The sequence below is a fragment of the Entelurus aequoreus genome, linkage group LG08 (genome assembly GCF_033978785.1).
Source record: "Entelurus aequoreus isolate RoL-2023_Sb linkage group LG08, RoL_Eaeq_v1.1, whole genome shotgun sequence".
In the NCBI taxonomy this organism is placed as follows: Eukaryota; Metazoa; Chordata; class Actinopteri; order Syngnathiformes; family Syngnathidae; genus Entelurus; species Entelurus aequoreus.
This window is the reverse complement of record NC_084738.1, coordinates 20,770,025-20,795,219: the sequence shown is the minus strand read 5'-3', so window position 1 is coordinate 20,795,219 and position 25,195 is coordinate 20,770,025. Positions and strand designations below refer to the sequence as shown.

General features: G+C 38.8%; 1 protein-coding gene across 1 annotated transcript in view; it reads right to left on the bottom strand.

The window, feature by feature from the left end:
* sbk1 (SH3 domain binding kinase 1) overlaps positions 1-14,152 on the bottom strand; it is a 28,722-nt gene extending 14,570 nt beyond the window's left edge. The window contains exon 1 of the mRNA XM_062054889.1: positions 13,624-14,152. Within this exon, the coding sequence (XP_061910873.1) occupies positions 13,624-13,661 (38 nt within the window). The 5' untranslated portion in view covers positions 13,662-14,152. The remainder of the gene's footprint in view (positions 1-13,623) is intronic.
* Positions 14,153-25,195: the final 11,043 nt, after the last annotated feature.

Here is a 25,195-nt window from a genome sequence, read left to right as displayed (position 1 = left end):
TAGATATGCCAGAATAATTTTTTTGAATTTTAATCATAATAAGTTTGAAGAAATATTTCACAACAATTCTTCGTCGACAAAACAGAAGCTAAAATGAAGAATTAAATTACAATTTATGTATTATTCTTTACAATAAAAAAAAAAATGTACTTGAACATTGATTTAAATTGTCAGGAAAGAAGAGGAAGGAATTTAAAAGGTAAAAAGGTATATGTGTTTAAAAATCCTAAAATTATTTTTAAAGTTGTATTTTTTTCTCTAAAATTGTCTTTCTGAAAGTTATAAGAAGCAAAGTAAAAACATTAATGAAATTATTTAAACAAGTGAAGACCAAGTCTTTAAAATATTTTCTTGGATTTTCAAATTCTATTTGAGTTTTGTCTCTCTTAGAATTAAAATGTCGGGCAAAGTGAGACCAGCTTGCTAGTAAATAAATACAATTTAAAAAATAGAGGCAGCTCACTGGTAAGTGCTGCTATTTGAGCTATTTTTAGAACAGGCCAGCGGGCTACTCATCTGGCACCACGTTGGTGACCCCTGCTCTAGCCTTTAAATAGACCCCCTTTTTAGACCAGTTGATCTGCCGTTTCTTTTCTTTTCTGCTCTGCCCCCTCTCCCTTGTGGAGGGAGGTGGAGGGGGGGGGGGGGGGGCACAGGTCCGGTGGCCAGAGTCGGGACCCGGGGTGGACCGCTCGCCTGTGCATCAGTTGGTGACATCTCTGCGCTGCTGACCCGTCTCCGCTCGGGATGGTCTCCTGCTGGCCCCACTTCGGACTGGACTCTCACTATTATGTTAGATCTACTATGGACTGGACTTTCACAATATTATGCTAGCCCCACTCGACGTCCATTGCATCCGGTCTCCCCTAGAGTGGGGGGGTCACCCACATCTGTGGTCCTCTCCAAGGTTCCTCATAGTCATTCACATGGACATCCCACTGGGTTGTGAGTTTTTCCTTGCCCTTAAGTGGGATCTGAACTGAGGATGTCGTTGTGGCTTGTGCAGCCCTTTGAGACACTTGTGATTTAGGGCTGTATAAATAAACATTGATTGATTGATTGATTGATTGATTGATTGATTGATTGAAAATAGCACCGACAAGGCCAAAGTCATGAAAGCGGAAGTCATGAAAGTGCCACCGATATGCGAAAAACACATGAAAAGCAGAGGGAAGTATGAAGAACACAAAGGAGGACACACAAGAGCACAGAGCTCCTGCAACCAGCAGCCACTACACCGGCGCCATCTTGGGAGGGGGGGGGGGGGGGGGGGTTTACATACCATGCTTTTGAGTAAGAAAAACTAACTTTTTTAGCTTTCACTCAACTAAAAAAAAGGTGCCATGGCAAAGTCCACCTCATTTGTAATGACCCCCGATTCAAGCACTTTTCCTTAATTTACTCGGGGTGGGCGTGTCCGCAGGCTGGTGAATATGAATAAGAGAAACGTGCGTAACTGCAAGTGTGTAGAAAAACACTTTTTAAGCGCAAACTACAGAATAAAGCCCCAACTGCTTCGCTAAGTCGGCTACATTTCCACGGCACACCTCAGTCATGTTTTTGGTGATTTATTTCTTTAATTCAATGAATACCATCAGCTTCTTCTACTCGACACTCATTTTCTTCCTTACCATGTTTGGAAAAACAAAGTTACCGACTAATGCTAGCGAGTCAAACACCATACAGTAGGAAGGGGATTCATATGAGCCCCATTCGTCACGGTTTACCTGACACATGAAACGTAACAAATTGGGTTGTGTTAAGACATGCACCTGGGGCTAGTTTGATTGGCAACAATAAATTGGCCCTAGTGTTTGAATGTGAGTGTGAATGTTGTCAGTCTATCTGTGTTGGCCCTGCGATGAGGTGGCGACTTGTCCAGGGTGTACCCTGCCTTCCGCCCGATTGTAGCTGAGATAGGCTCCAGCGCCCCCCGCGACCCCGAAGGAAATAAGCGGTAGAAAATGGATGGGATGGAAGTTACCGACTAATGCTAGCGAGTCAAACACCATACAGTAGGAAGGGGATTCATATGGGCCCCATTCGTCACGGTTTACCTGACACATGAAACGTGACAAATTGGGTTGTGTTAAGACATGCACCTGGGGCTAGTTTGATTGGCAACACTAAATTGGCCCTAGTGTTTGAATGTGAGTGTGAATGTTGTCTGTCTATCTGTGTTGGCCCTGCGATGAGGTGGCGACTTGTCCAGGGTGTACCCCGCCTTCCACCCGAACGCAGCAGATATAGGCTCCAGCAACCCCCGCGCCCCCAGCAGGGACAAGCGGTAGAAAATGGATGGATAGATGGATGGGTTGGGTTGTGTTGCATATCTTAACTTGTTTTTTGTGGAAATTCCAACTTTCACCAGAGAGTGGCGCTTTCCATCGTTTTCAGCAACATTAATAACCCCCCCGTCTCCCCCCGGCGTGGTATTTGCCACGCCGACTGCTGGTTTGGGAGGTTCCTAACCCAAATTTTTGCTGGCAATCTAAGCATAAAAGTGAGCCAAGAAAAAGCTGTGAGATTGGGGTAAGTACTTTTTGTGGTTGTATCTTGCAGTGATGTTACACTGCGCTACATCACACGGAGTTTCCAAAGTAGATTTTTTTCAAGGTTGTTTGAATCGTAATATAGAGTCTGTTTATGAGCACCAAATTGGTAGGTCATGCGTTCAAACCCCGGCCGAGTCATACCAAAGACTATAAAAATGGAAGTCATTACCTCCCTTCTTGGCACTCAGCATCTAGGGTTGGAATTGGGGGTTAAATCACCAAAATGATTCCCCTCACCTCCCAGGGGGTGGAACAAGGGGATGAGTCAAATGCAGAGGGTAATTTCACCACACCTTGTGTGTGTGTGACTATCAGTGGTACTTTAATTAATATGGGAAAAATCCATCAACCGCTACTTGTTGCTACTTGTTGCTCCACTTTGGAAATAATTGATTTACCGGGTTTTCATGGACATGATGTTGCATCTGAAATGCCGCTAGCTGAATCAGTACCGTTTATACGCCCACTAATTTCAAATAAAGCTATGCCATCCATCCATCAAATTTCCCTTAGCGAATATGCTAACCTTGCGTGAGGTTGCTGTCAAAATGTTACTCCAATATTTATGTCCCATCTTTAATATGTATGGGTATTTTTTGTTTGTTTAATTTAAAACATAGTTTGTTTGTTTTTTAAAGAGTGCGGAAAAAATGGCAATGATATGAATTTAAATAATCATGTAATTCATCATTATTTACTTAAAAATAATTATAAATATGTCAAATTGAAGAGAGTAAAGTAGAGATTAGCTGATTCAGTTATTATAGTTTTTTGATGATAATCCCAAAAATAATACATCAATATTATTATGATTATATTATCATTGTTATTATTGCATCTCCTTGGGCAGGGGTGTCGAACTTGTTTTCATCGAGGGCCACATCGCAGTCATGGCTGCCCTCTGTGAATGTAAGAATATAAAAGTATAATCGCCTCATTATATTATTGCACAATTGCCTATGCATTTGATTATTTGATTTGTGTACGTACAGTAACACATTTTAGATTTAGATTTAGATTTATTGGTCCCGGTTGGGGAAATTCATTTTCACTGCTGTACATTTAAACAATAGACATTACACATCACGAACAAAAATAACAAAAAGACATCATATATGACCAACACATTTACAGGCTTGTCAGACAGGTCGGCCGGGCCGAATTGATGGATAACTTGCTTTGAAATCTTAAGTCAAGGTGACAAGCAGATATTTAAGTATTTATTTTTATTTTTACAAACTATAACACGGTATGTAATAATTACGGGTGCTAAAGAATTCACATATGAATCGCGATTCTTATTCATCGCGATTGTAAATTGATTAATAATTTTCAAAAATCAATTTATTTATTTTTGACCAATTATTTAAAAAAAACATTTTACTTACAAACCCCGTTTCCATATGAGTTGGGAAATTGTGTTAGATGTAAATATAAATGGAATACAATGATTTGCAAATAATTTTCAACCCATATTCAGTTGAATATGCTACAAAGACAACATATTTGATGTTCAAACTGATAAACTTTTTTTTTTTTTGCAAATACTCAGTAACTTTAGAATTTGATGCCAGCAACACGTGACAAAGAAGTTGGGAAAGGTGGCAATAATTACTGATAAAGTTGAGGAATGCTCATCAAACACTTATTTGGAACATCCCACAAGTGAACAGGCAAATTGGGAACAGGTGGGTGCCATGATTGGGTATAAAAGTAGATTCCATGTAATGCTCAGTCATTCAAAAACAAGGATGGGGCGAGGGTCACCACTTTGTCAACAAATGCGTGAGCAAATTGTTGAACAGTTTAAGAAAAACCTTTCTCAACCAGCTATTGCAAGGAATTTAGGGATTTCACCATCTACGGTCCATAATATCATCAGAGGGTTCAGAGAATCTGGAGAAATCACTGCACGTAAGCAGCTAAGCCCGTGACCTTCGATCCCTTAGGCTGTACTGCATCAACAAGCGACATCAGTGTGTAAAGGATATCACCACATGGGCTCAGGAACACTTCAGAAACCCACTGTCAGTAACTACAGTTGGTCGCTACATCTGTAAGTGCAAGTTAAAACTCTCCTATGCAAGGCGAAAACCATTTATCAACAACACCCAGAAACGCAGTCGGCTTCGCTGGGCCTGAGCTCATCTAAGATGGACTGATACAAAGTGGAAAAGTGTTCTGTGGCCTGACGAGTCCACATTTCAAATTGTTTTTGGAAACTGTGGACGTCGTGTCCTCCGGACCAAAGAGGAAAAGAACCATCCGGAATGTTATAGGCGCAAAGTTGAAAAACCAGCATCTGTGATGGTATGGGGGTGCATTAGTGCCCAAGACATGGGTAACTTACACATCTGTGAAGGCGCCATTAATGCTGAAAGGTACATACAGGTTTTGGAGCAACATATATTGCCATCCAAGCAACGTTACCATGGACGCCCCTGCTTATTTCAGCAAGACAATGCCAAGCCACGTGTTACATCAACGTGGCTTCATAGTAAAAGAGTGCGGGTACTAGACTGGCCTGCCTGTAGTCCAGACCTGTCTCCCATTGAAAATGTGTGGCGCATTATGAAGCCTAAAATACCACAACGGAGACCCCCGGACTGTTGAACAACTTAAGCTGTACTTTGAGACACTTGTGATTTAGGGCTATATAAATAAACATTGATTGATTGATTGATTGATCAAGCAAGAATGGGAAAGAATTCCACCTGAGAAGCTTAAAAAATGTGTCTCCTCAGTTCCCAAACGTTTACTGAGTGTTGTTAAAAGGAAAGGCCATGTAACACAGTGGTGAACATGCCCTTTCCCAACTACTTTGGCACGAGTTGCAGCCATGAAATTCTAAGTTAATTATTATTTGCAAAAGAAAAATAAAGTTTATGAGTTTGAACATCAAATATCTTGTCTTTGTACTGCATTAAAATGAAAATGGGTTGAAAAGGATTTGCAAATCATTGTATTCCGTTTATATTTACATCTAACACAATTTCCCAACTCATATGGAAACGGGGTTTGTACTTGGTGCTCGTGTATGTCATACCGTACGTCAGCAACCAAAAACAGGTTTTGTAACCTGTAAGCTGTTTTGCTAAGGTGTTATTATTATTACACCAAATAATACATTGCAAAAATGGTAAATGGGTTATACTTGTATAGCGCTTTTCTACCTTCAAGGTACTCAAAGCGCTTTGACACTATTTCCACAATCACCCATTCACACACACATTCACACACTGATGGCGGGAGCTGCCATGCAAAGTCCTAACCACGACCCATCAGGAGCAAGGGTGAATTTGCTCAAGGACACAACGGACGTGACTAGGTTGGTAGAAGGTGGGGATTGAACCAGGAACCCTCAGGTTGCTGGCACAGCCACTCTCCAAACCGCGCCACGCCGTCCCCCAACTTTAAGTAAGCAGATATTAACAGTAAATGAACCAGTTTGAATCGAGAATTGTGTTGAATCGAATATGAATTATCAACTAAATCCTCACCCCAAGAATCGGAATCGAATGGCGAGGTGTCCAAAGATTCACACCAATAACAATTGAATATTTGTTCCATGAGAAGATAATATATCAAAGTTTAAAACATATGAAATGTCCTGTGTTACATAATTTTTTTTCTGTCAAAATGGAAACAATGAAAACATTTAGTAAGAAAGATGAAGTATCCACATTACTCCCAGGCTTTCGCGGGCCACATTAAATGACGTGTCTGGCCCAGATCTGGCCCCCGGCCTTAAGTTTGACACCTCTGTCCTAGGAGTTAAGTCTCCCCCTGTCTTTAACAATTACTGACACCTGTGTTTCTAACTTTAATCGAGGGTTCTTGAAAGCACCACAGTTATGTGCAGTCTCTAACTTATAATAAATAATTCACCCCTATACAATATCCTTCCCTAGTACCTTACTGTGCAATATTTCCCTTCGAGTGATTGTTGTCACTCCGGTACTCTTGTCTTCTTCTGTATATTGTACAGTATTTTGTATATTGTTTGGAATATTGTACAGGATTTCTTATTATTTTTATTGGATAGTAGTCTATTTACTTCAATTATTAGTTTTATCTTTATTACTTCTTGTGTTATTTATTTTTATCCCATATTTGTTGCCACTACCGCACCTTAAATTGGAGTCCTTAATCTCGTTATATGCAAATATAATGACAATAAAGTCCATTCTATTCTATTCTATTCTATTCTATTCAGTGAGATGCAAAAGTGAAACTTGCACATAACTTCCTCCTATGCACATATACATTTTATTTTGTTATACCTTTCTACTATCACCTCATGCTTGTTCCAAAATGTTGGATGCTTGAAGGTGAACAGGTTCAACAAGAACCATATTGCATTTTGCATTTCTCCGACGTTTGTAATTTGATTTATGCAACCTTATTATTGAACTTTTACGGCTATATTTTTTTCATATTTAAGGCACTGTTTGCAACATTTTCACAGATGCCAAGAGGGCACTAACTTTACAAAGTATTTAAGGCAGTATATCCCGCCCTCTCACAGCATCTAGGACATAATACTACGTAACACGCGCCTTAGCTTTGGGTGTTTCTGGCTAATAACAGTGATTTAGATAGTTAGCGTTAGTTGTCATTGAATGCATAATCTATCACTGCAAATTGTTGGTTGCTTCTCTTGGACTGTTTTTGTATGTGTGCATGCACTCCCTGTGCGTACGTGTTGACAAAGCAGGGTGAGTGGTCGCCCTAAACGCCAATCATTTTATTTGGGCTTAATGACAATGGCAATTAAGCTTCAGCTAACCTACAAAAAACTTCGGCAAAACGCAAATTCTAATAACAATAATAAAATAAATATTACAATAAAATGAAATAAATAAATAAATTTCAAGGAGTGTTTGATCATATGTAGACCCTGAGCTGGGTCAGGGTTACCATGTCAGATAAATAATGTAGAAAATAATGAATCATTGTTGCTAAATATTATCGAAAAGTATTATTTTAAATGTCAGTAATAACAAAATGTTTATTATATAAACTTAGTAATTGTGAAAAGTAAATTATATCAGGGGTGTCGAACTCATTTTAGATGGGGGGCCACATGGAGAAAAATCTACTCTCAAGTGGGCCGGACTGGTAAAATCACGGCACGATAACTTAAAAATAAAGACAACTTCAGATTGTTTTCTTTGTTTAAAAATAGAACAAGCACATTCTGAAAATTTACAAATCATGATGTTGTTGGGTTTTTTTTTACACTTACATGTTGCTGTTAATAGTATTCTGCTTGTATTTGTCGTTATTTATAATTTCTGAACAAACTATGTGATAATGTTCATCAGTCCAGTCATTGATGTTAATGTTCAATCTATCAAGATAAAAAGATAATATCAAAATCAAATTACAGGATGTTATTTATGTAGTTTGCTCATTTTCCTCGACTGGTGCACGAGCATCATGTGCTTTATTTTTTTACATACCACCATCTACAAAGATACAAAGAATTGCTATTGCGACATCCAGTGGACACATTTAGAACAGCGGTTTCTTTCATTCAAAAATGTTGGCTCATTTTTATACTTAGCAAACTCATCCCGCGAGCTGGAAAAAACCTGTTTGAAGGGCCGTACATTTGACACCCCTGGGTTGTATGGTAAATGGGTTATACTTGTATAGCGCTCTTCTACCTTCAAGGTACTCAAAGCGCTTTGACACTATTTCCACATTCACCCATTCACACACACATTCACACACTGATGGCGGGAGCTGCCATGCAAGGCCATAACTAACCACAACCCATCAGGAGCAAGGGTGAAGTGTCTTGCTCAAGGACACAACAGAGACAAGGATGGCTGTGAAAAATTTTAATGTGAGCAAGTTTTAAAATTTTTGATCTTGTTTTTTATAACTTTCATACTTAAATGGCAGAATTTATTTTTTTTCCAAACTTCACAAAAGTCCTTGATAATGTTAGCAATTTAACTAACATAGAAATGCTGGCGCTGCTAATGTGTGTGTCCTCCTGTCCCACTCCTTAATGTTATGTTGTTCTTTGTGATATGTGGCATATACAGTCGTGGTCAAAAGTTTACATATTGCCGGGTGTTGTAGCCAAACAGCTACATTTTTGTTTCATCTGACCACAGAACTTTCCTCCAGAAGCTCTTATCTTTGACCATGTGATGTCAGATGAAACAAAAATTGAGCTGTTTGGCCACAATACCCAGCAATATGTTTGGAGGAGAAAAGGTGAGGCCTTTAATCCCAGGAACACCTTTCCTACCGTCAAGCATGGTGGTGGTAGTATTATGCTCTGGGCCTGTTTTGCTGCCAATGGAACTGGTGCTTTACACAGAGTAAATGGGACAATGAAAAAGGAGGATTACCTCCAAATTCTTCAGGACAACCTAAAATCATCAGCCCGGAGGTTGGGTCTTGGGCGCAGTTGGGTGTTCCAACAGGACAATGACCCCAAAAACACGTCAAAAGTGGTAAAGGAATGGCTAAATCAGGCTAAAATTAAGGTTTTAGAATGGCCTCCCCAAAGTCCTGACTTAAACGTGTGGACAATGCTGAAGAAACAAGTCCATGTCAGAAAAACAACAAATTTAGCTGAACTGCACCACTTTTGTCAAGAAGAGTGGTCAAAAATTCAAGCAGAAGCTTGTGGATGGCTACCAAAAGCATCTTATTGCAGTGAAACTTGCCAAGGGACATGTAACCAAATATTAACATTGCTGTATGTATACTTTTGACCCAGCAGATTTGGTCACATTTTCAGTAGAACCATAATAAATTCATAAAAGAACCAAACTTCATGAATGTTTTTTGTGACCAACAAGTATGTGCTTCATTCACTCTATCACAAAAAATAAGAGTTGAAGAAATTATTGGAAACTCAAGACAGCCATGACATTATGTTCTTTACAAGTGTATGTAAACTTTTGACCACGACTGTATTATGTTGGACAAGTGCAGAATTGCGGTGTTTATGTAAAAAGTAGATACAAATAGTGCCTTTTGGGAACGTCAGAGAGAGGTGTGGACAAACAGAGCTCATTTGCATTAAAGCTACAGACACACAAAGCAGTGTGGTCTTGCTAAAAGCCCTTGATTTCAGCACTAAGGCAGGATATTGTACAATACACTATTTCACCACCTTTGCTTATTTATAATGGTTGAAAAATATGGGACAAAAATAAATGTGGTTTTTTTTTTGTCTTTTTAAAAAAATAAAATAAGTTAAAAACCTAAAAACTGGGACATTACTGATGACACTGCACACTTTTATGTGCAACAAATGAGTTTTAATATTCAGCAAGAACATCAGTGTATCTAAAGTGGGTCAGGGGATCAGAGTCAGCAGCTTTACACTGTTTACCCTTTTTATAGAGCAGCCGATTCTCTCTCTCTGTGCGCTGTTCCTGAAAATAAAAATGGGAATAATGGCAGAGGCGGAGTGGAGGTGCGTAAACAGATTTCCCAGCTTGCCTCTTTTGCTGATGGTTAACTTCCTCTCATTTGATACTTGACATGACACAATATGAAGAACACCTCCAAATTACAGACATTAGAGTAAATCAGTCAGACGGAGGGTTTGTTCTAAGGCAGTTGTGTTTAACCGCATTAGTGTGTGCTTTGTCTGTCTGTCAGCTGCTTTTTATGTGGACTGAATGAAAACAAATCACTGCTCCTGACAGCTTAGCTGTCTACACCAGCAAATAGGACAACAAAATTACACAAATCACCTCCCTAAAGTGTATCCTGTCCCTGATGTGTCTACCTTCTGTGTTGTCCATCATTTTTTCTGCATCCCTTTAAAAAGAAAAAAAACAAAAAAACACTACGGAAATGGGAAAACCAAGGCTAGTGACTACAAATGAGGCCAAATGAGGGCAAAATAAAACTAAAAACTGAGAATATTAAAGCAAAAATTACCGGAAACTTAATTAATCAAGTTTCATTAGTAGCAGCAATTAGACCGCAGCGCATCTGACTACTATAAACACCAATCATAATCAGCAGCATAGTTATGTCATTTTTAAGCGGTGATATTTCACAGCAATAAGACGCCCGGGGAACACAATGCACCTCCACCATGATTATCCAGCAGCTTCAAGTTCCAACATGGAGGTTTGATGTGAGAGAGAGTGTGTGTGTGTGTGTGCAATTTGTTGGGGAATCCAATGAGAGCAAAGCATCCCTCCCTTTTTGAGCCGCATGCTTTGATGTCAATGGTAGGGGGTTGGGGGGTTCATATAAGAGCTGGGGAAATTGGGTCTGAAAGGGGGGGCGAGGTGGCGGCAGCGGTGGTGGGGGGACGGGGGAGCTCGGCTAATGAAGCAACTGTCAGGAGCGACATTTCAACCTCCACATCAAGGCAAACCAACTCGGTGCAATACATTACAGCACAGGTGTCAAACTCAAGGCCCGGGGGCCAGTTCTGGCCCGCCGCATCATAATATGTGGCCCGCGAAAGCCTGGAAAAAATGGGTTTCAATAAAATACTTATTTTGATTTATTTTTTATACTAAATGCATTCGTTCTTTCAATTTTGAAAGAAAAAAAATGCATATTTTAAACTTTAATATTATCTGAGCCTGCCAACTATATTATTATACAGTGTATTGCAAAAATATTTTTGTGAGATAAAAACACATAGTTAAATGTCTGTTTGTCACCTTTACTTATGATTTTAAAGCAAGTTATACATAAAAAAAAATCTAATAATCAAAAGCATTTTGATTAAACATGATTTATCACAGGTTATTATTACTTGCATGCATAATGTAAATTAATATAAAAAAGTGGCCCTCTGAAAGCAGCCATTACTGCGATTGATTGATTGATTGATTGATTGATTTAAACTTTTATTAGTAGATTGCACAGTACATTACATATTCCGTACAATTGAACACTAAATGGTAACACCCGAATAAGTTTTTCAACTTGTTTAAGTCCGGGTCCACGTTAATCAATTCATGGTATAATGCGATGTGGCCCTCAATGAAAATGATTTTGACACCCCTGCATTACAGCATTTTGAAAGTTGTCAATAAAAACCTTTAAATATACTGCTGTGAAAAACACATTCTAATCAAAATAATAAAATAAATAATGTGATGAATAGGAAATGAAAAAACAATTTTTTCAAGAAGTATTTGATTCTTTGGAGACCCCTAAGCTCAAACAGAGATTTAGTGTCAGATAAATAATGTAGAAAATACATTTTATTTATATAAAAAAAAAGGAGTTTTAAAAATGTTGGCTTCCCCAACATTACTGCAAAAAATATTATTTTAAAAAGTCAATGATAAAATATTTGTCAGAAAATTCATTTGCTTATTTGAGGTGGGTCAAGATACAGTGTCAGATATATGATGTAGAATTTTTTTTTTTACATGATTTTATAGGATGAAAATATTATAAAGAATTAATTTTTTTAAATTTTAGATTTCCCAAAATTACTGTAAAATATAACTTTTTAAAAAGTAAATATAAAAAATATTTAGGAAAAAATTAATTTGCTTATTTTAGGTCCTCAGGTGTTTAGCTGGGTCAGAGATACAGTGTCAGATAAATAATGCATATAAAAAGTTATTTTAAAAAATATTTGTTTAAATGTTAGCTTTTTTTAAGGAATGATTAAAAAAAAACATTTTCCGTAAAATACAATTGCCTAATTTAGGCCCTGAAGTGGGTCAAGATACAGTGTCAGATAAATGAAATGTCAAAAAAGGTTGCCCAAAAATGGCTGTAAATATTTCTTAAAAGTAATACTTCATTACACTTAAGATGAGTCATTCATTAAAAAAATATTTTGAAAATATGCATACCAAAATACTTACATTTTGCTTGTATTTTTACTCTTCACTTGCCATTATACCACTCTACTCAGTTTTGATCAAAGAAAAACAAACTAAAAATGATAATGAAATGCATTTCAAAAAGTATTTGCTAAAATGTATTACTAATAATATTATTATTTAATTTATTAAATTGTTTTATCATTATCATTTTTGGGACGATGATTTTTGTGATTTAATTAAAAATAAAAATAAATATTTTACATTTTCATTCCCTCTCTAGCAAATTTTACCTATATATATTTTTTTTTAATTCAAATTGTATTACATTCAAAATTAAAAAAATAAATACATTGCAAAGGTCAGGGGTCTTCAAATTGTGGCCCGGGGGTCATTTGTGTCCTGACGCACATTGGAGAAATACTATTACAAGAAAAAAAACATTAAAAAAAGTAGAAAAAAGAGCAGCTTTAATTTAACAAGAAAAAGCTGAAATGCTATTGCTTGCAACACAAAGATGACACACAGGCAAAGATATATACCTTATTGTACTGATTTAGAAAATGTAAAATAATAAAGGGTTAGGGTGCATGCTTAGACTTTTCAGTTTACTGTTCTCAGTGGAAAAACAATTCGACACCCCTGTTTTAGGTGTTAAAATAGGCAGTGAGAAAATTAGGCAGTGAGATAATTGCTGATTATTATTGTACACCCCAGCTGTCTGTGATTTTGATTGACATGGCTCATTATTATTTTAGATTAAACAGCTGTTTCCTCCCAGATGGTGACATGTTGGCGAACAACCTGTTATTTTTATATGGCACAGACTTATTTCTCTATCTACACGCACTTGCACTATTTGCATAATCAAGTGTAAGATTAAAATATATATAAATAAGCCATATGAGACTGTGATTTTTTTTATTTTTATATGCTTTGTAAACCATTGTTAAGAAGTTTTAATGGTCTCTCATCAGAATTAGAGTGTTTTATGAACATATAAGGCAATACTCTTTTATGTGGGTAAAAATCAACTCGTAAACAAGAGTTATTTATAATAATAATATTTATTCAGTAACGTGTCCATTTTGCTGTTTATCTAACTACGAAACGCTTGTAGAGCACAAATAAAAGTCTATGTATTGTGCAAAACAGGACAAAACAACATGATTGTTTTCACTGCCTGCAAGTGCACATGCAATAATATTTAGCCTTTAAGCACATAAGGACTGCATTAACTTCACCTTTGAGGATCCTTTCTGAGTATTTGCTCTCACCTGCCGGCGACCTGTCTCTCTCCTCCATGGTCCTGCATTCTCCCCACACCGCTGGTCCTCTGAAGTCTGCTCGAACCTGAAGCACACAGGTATCGACTGGAAGGGGCAAGGATATAACACTGTAAAAAAAAAAACTAAAAATATCTAAAAATCCCTCGCAGGTCCTTGAAAAAGCCCCAAGCCTTGCATGATGGACAGCTGGCGGAGTGGAGTGATGGTATGCAGAAGCTGCCTCAGTCGCCTCCCATCCTGTTGTTCCTTGAGATGCTTTGTGCTTGAACTGGAGGCGGATGTAGAGAAAGCATCATGCTGGGTGCTGAGGTGTGCAAGCTTGGATCATCTCTCCTCTGCTAGGTTTGGCTTTCGCTCCTCCAGTTGTCCTGTACGACCCACTTCAATAACCCCACACAAACATACTCACACACACACACACACACACACACTCACACACAGTCCGACCCAGTCATTCACAAACACAGAGAAGCCTGCACAATCTGTACAAGACGCATAAATTCCACTCCCACTCAGCTGTGAGTCTGAGTGTGTATGTCCAGGGGATGAGAGGGGGGTGTGAGGCTCAAATGTGGCCGAGAAGGAGGGGGTGGTGGTTTGGGGCTCAGATGTTGCTCCTGTGCTGGTCCCACCACTACTCAGCCTCTTCATTGTTCATGGTCTGCACCACTCTCATGCCCAGGGTCCTAGTGCCTGCAACCCTAGTTAGTTCCACCATCACAACTCCTATAATGGGTATGGGCAATACTGCAAATGTTGGTGTAAATTGGATACCAAAACTCTTCAAACTTAAAGTGTTTACAAAGTACAAAGAAGAAGAACCATGACAAACATTTTCAATTTATTTCATCCATTCATTCATTCATTCTTAAAGTAATCTTACTTATCTCATCATATGAAATATGACTTTCTTCACCAATTATTATTATTAAATTCTTACTATTATTTATTTATTTTTTTTATTGTGATTACATATGGAGTTTATTGTGAAAAAATTGAGAACAGGAAGTGAATAAAAAAAGTTTCAGCAACTGTTATGTAAAGAAAAGGGGTAGGATTAAATAAGCTCTGCTTCTTCCTACTCCTTTTCGAACATGTTGAAAAGAGAAACTGGAAATTGTGATGTATCATGTTGTATGCTTGCATGTTCGAAATAAACTCAAACTCAAACTCAAAAAAAAAAATGCAGACACCGATACATTTTACAGTCATACCTTGTTCTTATCGCTGTTAATTGGTTCCATACATGGCACATTTCCGCGAAGTAGGAATCAGGGTGTCCAAAATGCGGTCCATTTGCATCCCGCAGCTCAAGTTTTGTTGGCCTGCAGCATATTGTTGAAAATAATGTAAAAATGGAAGAAAAAAGATCAAGATCCTACTAATATTCAAATAACATGCACTGAACAGCGTGTGCAAACTCGGGTTCAGAATCAGAATCAGAATCAGAAATACTTTATTAATCCCCAAGGGGAAATTAAGATTTTCAGCACAATCCCATTCAAGAGCAGACAAACATTACAGGGAGACAGAACAGGATCGCTGACGGGTCTGCCAACTTCCGGCGACCCTTACAAAAAAGGTGAGAAACAGGTAAACGTTTGGGGGGGTGAGGAAAAAAAAAAATCAGTCTAAACCGGGGCCCCTGGAGAGGGGGTCCAGACTGAGGCCAAGGGAGAAAAAACCTCATAGCAATAGCACACATAAGCATGGGTGTAAGAGGGAAACATCAAATAACACAAAGGACATTAAAGGCCTACTGAAACCCACTACTACCGACCACGCAGTCTGATAGTTTATATATCAATGATGAAATCTTAACATTGCAACACATGCCAATACGGCCGGGTTAGATTAGTAAAGTGTAATTTTAAATTTCCCGCGAAATATTCTGCTGAAAACGTCTCGGTATGATGACGTTTGCGTGTGACGTCACGGATTGTGCGGACATTTTGGGACACCATTGTGGCCAGCTATTAAGTCGTCTGTTTTCATCGCAAAATTCCACAGTATTCTGGACATCTGTGTTGGTGAATCTTTTGCAATTTGTTTAATGAACAAGGAAGACAGCACAGAAGAAAGCTGTAGGTGGGATCGGTGTATTAGCGGCTGGCTACAGCAACACAACCAGAAGGACTTTGAGTTGGATAGCAGACGCGCTACCGTGAGTACAGCTTTGGCTTCCAAACATTTGATCGCTTGCCCGTACGTGTGTGCCGCTATGTGCATGTCACGTACGTAACTTTGGGAAAATATATGTGCTGTATGAACTTTACGGAGGTGAACAGTACTTTGGGCTGTGGGATTGAGTGTGTTGTGCAGGTGTTTGAGTTGTATTAGTGGGTTATATGGACGGGAGGGAGGAGGTGTTTGTTATGCGGATTAATTTGTGGCATATTAAATATAAGCCTGGTTGTGTTGTGGCTAATAGAGTATAATATAATCGAATATATATGTCTTGTGTTTATTTACTGTTTTAGTCATTCCCAGCTGAATATCAGGTCCCACCCGCCTCTCACAGCATCTTCCCTATCTGAATCGCTTCCCTGCCCTCTAGTCCTTCACTCTCACTTTCCTCATCCACGAATCTTTCATCCTCGCTCAAATTAATGGGGTAATCGTCGCTTTCTCGGTCCGAATCGCTCTCGTTGCTGGTGGCCATGATTGTAAACAATGTGCAGATGTGAGGCGCTCCACAACCTGTGACGTCACGCTACTTCCAGTACGACCAAAAGTTGCGAACTTTATCGTCGATGTTCTCTAGTAAATCCTTTCAGCAAAAATATGGCAATATCGCGAAATTATCAAGTATGACACATAGAATGGACCTGCTATCCCCGTTTAAATAAGAAAATTTCATTTCCGTAGGCCTTTAAATACATTAAAAGAGCAGAGCTGATGCAACCAGACATTTCTACATACAGCTAAAAAAGTTTAAAACAAATAAAAAAATAAATTAAAAAAAGTGTACAGTATACCGGTACTTATAAAGTACAACGGTAATAATGAATTCAAGACGGTACTATACTGCCTTTAAAAAAGTACCGGTACTAATTTTCATCCGCATGCTGCCGTGTGGCCGTGACGAACAAAACAGTTTCGTGTGTCAGCGCGCACACACTCAGCAGAGCACCCAAGGGGAAAATGCAGGGAGAGGAAAAATGGTAAATAAAAGCAATTCTACTGGTTAATAAAGAGGGTGCGTGAAGCGCAAAACGGAGGTATTTGGGCTTCAAAACTATCGCTAAAGATGCCACTTTAAACATGGGAGTGCCGCGTAGCTATAAATCATGCCAAGCCAAAGGGGTCATGAATAAAGTATTACTACCTTTGCTTCAGACTCAGCTAAACAATTAAATAACAAGCAGTCTGATCGTCAGGTAATAAAGTTAACTAGCTCCTCTTTCGTGAACATACAGATATGTAGACTCGCACACAGCTGTTTGGCCTCATGCCAAATCTTAGGGGAGTCCAAACCGCAGACGCAACATAAACTAATGCAAAAGAAATTACTGAATTTTGTAACCAATTCCTACAATTTGTGTTTCATCTTTAACAATGTGTGTTTTACCTGCTACATGTATTATCTGTGTACAGTACTTTCAGCCATAGTATTGTTTTTAGTAGGTTTTTTTACGAATGATTGTATTTTTCTTAAAGCACAAACCAAGAGTGGCAACCATAAATCATGAAGCATAATGTCAATAAAGCTTTCTATTATTTTCTAACCTAATCCTAGATTATGGCAGGCTATAGGTAACATATACAATTGTCAATTATTCTTTGAATGCAACACGAAAAGCCCAATGTGTTCAATGCCTTTTAATTTTTATTTTAATCTTCTAAAATTGTTCTTTGAGTGCAATAAGAACCATATGTTAAACAAATCGTAGGATTTTTTTTGTTAAAATGAAGCCAAAAAATTGTTTTTTGTAGTTCCCTTTATTTTGAAAATGATCGAAAAGTATCAATATACATTTTGGCACCGGTTCAGGCACCAAAATATTGGTATCAGGACAACCCTTGGGTGTAGCCTTAGTGGGTGTGTTGCGTACATGTGATCTACTACTGTGATCTGCGTGAACAATTGAAAATTGGTGCAGACCGCCTTATTTGAATGAGGTTTTTGTGTGTACTCCACCACAAAGAAATTCCATCATTTACTGCACATCCATCTTATCATGAGCTGTGGCATTTTGCTATGTTTTCAAACAAGCAGCAGACATGTACCACTTTTTATGGGCATTTGGGAAGCAGTCTTGGGGTGCAGCTACAATGGAAACCCCTTTTTTTTCTTTTTTTTTGTGTACTGAAGATGCGCTAATTGGACAGGATGCGGTATTTATATGAAAAACACAATCAAATTTTTTTTTTTAAATAATGTTCTTTTTTTCATTTATTAAAATCTAACAAAATATTTGCAGAACAAAAAGCGCCGTAGAGAACTGAAAAATATCGATCTGATTAGGCTATACTACCCTTGGTATCAACACTATTGATATTTACATGGATACTGTGTACTTTGGATTTAAGCTGAAAAGGAACAAGCTGCTCCACTCTTGCATAATTCAACAGCTTGAGTACTTCACACGGTGACTTTGCCAACTGTCCTTATTAGGCAAGTAATTCATCTTCTTCCTAATTGTACAGGAGGAACAACAGTGTTGTTCCTGCCAGCAGTGTTTGCTATGTCGAAGTGATGAGACAGCTGTCAGCTGACATGACAAGAATGGCCTGAGAAAACCATCATTAGCATCCTTACGATCATCATTATCATCATTTTATAGACAGATACTGGACATCAGTGTTTCTTAACCATAGGACCGGAGCCCATATTTGGGCCGCGAGCACCCCCTAAAGGGCCGCAAAAAAATACCTGTTTTTCAGCTGTGGTACTCAGTTGTAATACACTTTTCCACCACTTGTGGCAGTAATGACAATAGACTTAGACTTAGACTTAGACAAACTTTAATGATCCACAAGGGAAATTGTTCAACACAGTAGCTCAGTTACAATGATGGAAAGGACAATGCAGGTATAAATAGACTAATATAGCTATAAAAAAATCTAACATATATACGAATATATACATAATATGTGTACAGAGTAATTTATATACAGATATATTAATATATACAATATAAACCAATGACCATGTACAATATTACAGCATATACAGTCTATATGACAGCAGCAGCATAAAATGGAGAGTAGGTCCAGCAGGAAATAGAAAATAGACATTATAAACAAAGAGAAGTAGCTAACATGTCAGGTGTCAGGTAATAGGCAGATGTCATCTATTGCTGTATGGCGAGTGATTATACAGCTGGATGGAGTGTGGAATAAAGGAGTTCTTGAATCGCACAGTGCGGGAAGGAAGTTGAAGGAGCCTGTTGGAGTATGAACTCCGCTGTCCCTTAATTGTCAGGTGGAGTGGGTGGGCAGGATTGTCCATGATGGCCAGCAGTTTGTCCAGTGACCTCCTGTCCCTCACTGACACAAACGCCTCCAATTGCGTGCCAATAGTTTGGCCGGCTTTCCGGATCAGATTATCAATCCGGTTTGAGTCCCTTTTGCTAGTGCTGCTCCCCCAACAAACCACTGCAAAGTACAGTGCACTGGCCACAACAGACTGATAAAATATCTCCAACAGCTTGCTGCACACATTAAATGACCTAAGCTTCCTCAGAAAAAAGAGTCTGCTCATGCCCTTCTTGTAAACAGCTTTGCAGTTGTCCTTCCAGTCCAGTCTGCTGTTCGAGTGGACTCCCAGGTACTTGTACTGCTCCACTACTGCCACCTCCCGGCCCTGGATCTTGATGGGCTCCACCGGGGTCACTCTCTTCCTGAAGTCGATGACCAGCTCCTTGGTCTTGTCCACATTAAGGACCAGATGGTTCGCCTGAGACCACTCCACAAAGTCAGCGATCAGTGTCCTGTACTCCAATTCCCGTCCCTCTCCGATACACCCGACCACAGCAGAGTCGTCAGAGTATTTCTGCAGGTGGCAGGACCTGGAACTATACTGGAAGTCTGAGGTGTACAAGGTGAACAGGAAAGGAGACAGGACGTCCCCTGTGGAGCACCTACACCACTGACCACAGTATCCGACACAGAGCTCCCCAGTCGCACAAACTGGGGCCTGTCAGACAAGTAATCAGTGATCCAGGAGACAATGGATGAACTGACACCCATCCTGAGCAACTTGTCACTCATCAGAATTGGCTGAATGGCGTTAAAGGCACTGGAGAAATCAAAAAACATGATCCTCACAGTGCCCTTCCCACCATCCAGGTGGGAGTGAGCATTATGCAGCAGGTAGATAACAGCATCGTCCACTCCTACATGGGGCTGATATGCAAACTGTAGAGGATCCAGGGAAGGAGCCACCAGTGGCCTCAGCTGATCCAGCACAAGTCTCTCGAGGACCTTCATGACCTGGGATGTCAGGGCAACAGGTCTGAAGTCATTTGAGCTCGATGGGATGGGCTTCTTGTGCACCGGCACTATGCAGGTTGTTTTCCATAGCACTGGTATCCGTTCTAGCTTCAGACTCAGGTTGAAGATGAAGTGCAGGATCCCAGTTAGCTGAGCAGCGCAAGTCTTCAGGACCCAGGGGTTGACTCGGTCAGGGCCTGCTGACTTAGCTGGATTGACTTTCTCCAGCTGCCGTCTTACAAGTCCAGATGTCAGACACACCGGGCTGGCTTTCTCAGTGGGGGTGGAAGTGGGGGAGGGGAGAGGGGGGGGGGGGAAACGGCTGTGGCAAGTAAAAGAGAAGGAGAGGGAGGTGGAGGTGTGAGAACAGGAGTAGTGGGGGGAGGGCCAATAAGGGGTGCGTTGCTAAATCTGTTGAAAAACAAATTCAGCTCGTTGGCTCTATCTGCACCCCCATCCAGCAGTTTGGCTTTATTGTTGAAGCCTGTGATGGCCTTCATACCTTTCCAAACCTCACGAGTGTTGTTTTGTTGGAGTTTAGCTTCAAGCTTCCATCTGTAGGCATCTTTCCCTTCTTGAAGATTAACTCTGAGCTGCCACTGAATCCTCTTCAACTCGTCCCGATCACCGGATCTGAAGGTTCGCTTCTTTTTATTTAGCAGCACCTTTAGCTGGCTGGTGATCCAGGGCTTGTTATTTGGGTAACAGTGGACAGTTTTTGTCGGGATGATGGAGTCCTCACAGAAATTTATGTAGTCAGTGATGCAGTCTGTGATTTTGTTGACATCTGTCCCGTGAGGCTTACAGAGTACTTCCCAGTCTGTAGTCTCAAAGCAGTCTTGTAAGGCTATGCCTGCCTCAATGCTTCTCATTTGCACTGATTTAGTTGAGATGGGCTGCCTCCTCACAGCAGGAACGTAATGAGGTGTTAAAAGCACCAGATTATGATCAGACCGTCCCAAGGGGCGCAGGGCAGTGGCGCTGTATGCATCTTTTGAATTAGCATACAGTAGGTCCAGAGTTTTTTTTTCCCGTGTTGCACAGTGTACATATTGATGGAAAGTGGGTAAAATAGAGTCCAGAGAAACATGATTAAAGTCACCCGAAATGAGAATGAGGGCATCGGGATGTTTGGTCTGTTGCTTAGCAACAGCGGCGTGAATGGGGTCACAAGCAGCAGTTTCGTCAGCAGAAGGAGGAACATACACTCCGATGAAGATTACAGAAGTAAATTCCCTTGGCAAATAATATGGCCGAATTCCAACAGCCAGAAGTTCAATGTCCGGCGTACAAACACTCCTTTACAGTAATATGAGCAGGATTACACCAATTCTCGTTCACAAAGATGGCAATCCCTCCGCCTTTTTTCTTACCGCTCAGGAGTGTGCTTCTATCCGCCCGTGAGGTTGTGAAGCCGGGTAGAGACGCGCTGTGGTCCGGGAAGTCCGCGTGTAGCCAAGTCTCCGTAAAGCACATGATGCTGCACACGGCGTACTCCTTTTGAGTTCGGACAAGCCCAAACAATTCGTCCATTTTGTTCGCCAAAGACCGCACGTTCTCCATGAGGACAGAGGGGATTGCAGGTTTAAATTTCCTTCTGCGCTCCTTCATCTTTATGCCGGCACGGCGTCCCTTGCGCTTTTTCCGTACTTCCACGGGAAGGTCCGGCCGCGTTCTCCATAGCGCTGGTAAGGAGAGCGCAAACAGCTCCTCGTGGGTGTAAACAAAAGGTCTGCTGCTCCGCTGATCAAAGCCAAGCACCAAACGGCCCGAAAAGAAAAAGAAAAGTAACGAAAACACACAAAAGCGCCCAAGAACCATAATTAGTGGTTTATGGAAGGTAAGAGATTAAAAATATATATATATATATCAAACAAACAAAAGAAATATGGAGATAAAGTCAAAGAGAAGTTTCTTAAGCGCAAAAATTATGACAAGTGATGAAGCCATATTTTCATTTACACTTGAATATATTGACAGTTTATTTCAGAAACATATACATTATTATTATTATTATTATTCATTTAGTTAGAATGTATTTACTTTAACACTGTGTAAATGTATGTAAATGTATTTCAGTTTTTATGAGTCCCTTCTTTTGCATTATATTTAATTAGTATTGATTTTTGTAATCAGCCTGACCTAAGGCTTGATAATAATCTTTGTGATTAACAAGCTTTCATAACTGTAAATATATATATATATACTGTATATATATATGTGTGTGTGTGTGTGTGTGACAATCATTGGTACTTTAATCTTTAATCTTTAATATATATATATATATATATATATATATATATATATATATATATATATATATATATATATATATATATATATATATATATATATATATATATATATATATATATATATATATATATATATATATATAAAACCCAAAACCAGTATAGTTGGCACGATGTGTGAATCGTAAATAAAAACAGAATACAATGATTTGCAAATCCTTTTCAACTTATATTCAATTGAATAGACTGAGAAACTTTTTTTTTTTTTTTTGCAAATAATCATTCATTTAGAATTTAATGGCAGCAACACATTGCAAGCAAGTTGGCATAGGGGCATTTTTACCACTGTGTTACATGGCCTTTCCTTTTAACAACACTCAGTAAACGTTTGGGAACTGAGGAGACCACTTTTTGAAGCTTTCCAGGTGGAATTATTTCCCATTCTTGCTTGATGTACAGCTTAAGTTGTTCAACAGTCCGGGGTCTCCGTTGTCGTATTTTAGGCTTCATATTGCGCCACACATTTTCAATGGGAGACAGGTCTGGACTACAGGGAGGCCAGTCTAGTACCTGCACTCTTTTACTATGAAGCCATGCTGTTGTAACACGTGCAGAATGTGACTTGGCATTGTCTTGCTGAAATAAGCAGAGGCATCCATGAAAAAGACATTGTTTGGATGGCAACATGCCATTATTGTTTCTTGGTGCCTTCACAGATGTGTAAGTTTCCCATGCCTTGGGCACTAATACACCCCCATACCATCACAGATGCTGGCTTTTAAACTTTGTGCCTATAACAATCCGGATGGCTCTTTTCCTCTTTGGTCCGTAGGACACAACGTCCAAAGTTTCCAAAAACAATTTGAAATGTGGACTCGTCAGACCACAGAACACTTTTCCACTTTGCATCAGTCCTGCTTAGATGAGCTCGGGCCCAGCGAAGCCGGCGGCGTTTCTGGGTGTTGTTGATAAATGGCTTTCGCTTTGCATAGTAGAGTTTTAACTTGCTCTTACAGATGTAGCGACAAACTATAGTTAGTGACAGTGATATTTGGAAGTTTTCCCGAGGCCATGTGGTGAAATCCTTTACACACTGATGTCGGTTTTTGATGCAGTACCGCCTGAGGGATCGAAGGTCACGGGCATTCAATGTTGGTTTTCGGCCTTGCCGCTTACATGCAGTGATTTCTCCAGATTCTCTGAACCTTTTGATGATATTACAGACCGTAGATGGTGAAATCCCTAAATTCCTTGCAATAGCTCGTTGAGAAATGTTCTTAAACTGTTGGACAATTTGCTCACACATTTGTTCACAAAGTGGTGACCCTCGCCCCATCCTTGTTTGTGAATGACTGAGCATTTCATGAAAGCTGCTTTTATACCCAATCATGGCACCCACCTGTTCCCAATTAGCCTGTTCACCTGTGGGATGTTCCAAATAAGTGTTTGATGTGTGCATTCCTCAACTTTCTCAGTCTTTTTTGACACTTATGCCAGTTTTTTGGAAACATGTTGCAGGTATCAAATTTCAAATGAGCTAATATTTGCAAAAAATAACATAGTTTACCAGTTCAAACATTAAGTATCTTGTCTTTGCAGTGTATTCGATTGAATATAGGTTAAAAGGGATATGTAAATCCTTGTATTCTGTTTACACAATGAGCCAACTTCACTGGTTTTGGGTTTTGTATATATTTATATATTTACACTTATTGAATACGATTAAAATCAAGAGTAAGATTATTAATTAAGTGTTAATATTTAAGTGGGCCCTCTGTAGTGGAAAAGTTGGGCCCCGAGGTCAAAAACATTAAGAGCCCCTGATGTACATAATCTGATTTGCCCATAGTTTTGCTCTTGTTGTTCAATATTTCCACATACTAATATGAACAAAATTCTATATGTTCGCAAGTCTTGCTTACTTTAGATAAAATTGTATATGGATGTTCTCATTCATCCAGGTTATTGTATTTTCACGGCATTCAATCGATCAAAGATTGGTCAGGTCTAGTCTAAATAAGACTAGAATCTTAATCTAACTCTATGAGCATGAACTGATGAAGCATGATTGGATGAGAGGCTAAACGTCTTTTAAGACAAACTGAACAGTCCAGTTGCAATCAATAGAATGCCCTGAGTATTAGATAATTTTGCATATAAAAAGCTGCACATTATTTTCTCAAATTTCTGTAATTCAGTTTATATTTCTATACTTACATTTATATTTCATTTATTCATCTCTGTCTTATGTGTTTTTTGTGCATGACAATTAACAAGTAATAGTGTGAAAAACAATGTTTTTAACCCACCCTCACCCTATTGAAATGAATAGTAAATCTGCAATGACAAAGTATAAGTTATTTAATTACGTTTTTTATTATACATGTAATTTTTTATTAAATATTGTGGTTTGTTATCAATTTCGAAATAACATTTGTAAATATTATGACTGTGATGAGTATTAGTATTAGGACATAAATTTAAGATGTCTTTATATTTAAAAAACAATAACAAATAATAATGCTTTTTAGTATTGCAAACATGTATTTGTTTTCTTAAAATATATATGATAAATAACACAAATGCTGCACTACAGTCCCGATCTTAAATTAATATACTGAAGATTAAGTTTCATGTACTGTATTTGTGTTGTCGTAAACAATTTTTATGCATTTTTATAAATAATATTTTATTTGGAAAGTATTTATTTTTCTTCCTCAAAATCTATTTAAGTTTCAGTACCGTTTAAATGTATCATATATTGTCCTCGAACAGACATGTATTTTTTTCAAAAAGTACTATATTATAATAGTACTATACTATAAATATGTACATCAATCCAATCATCCATTTTCTTACCACAATCTGCA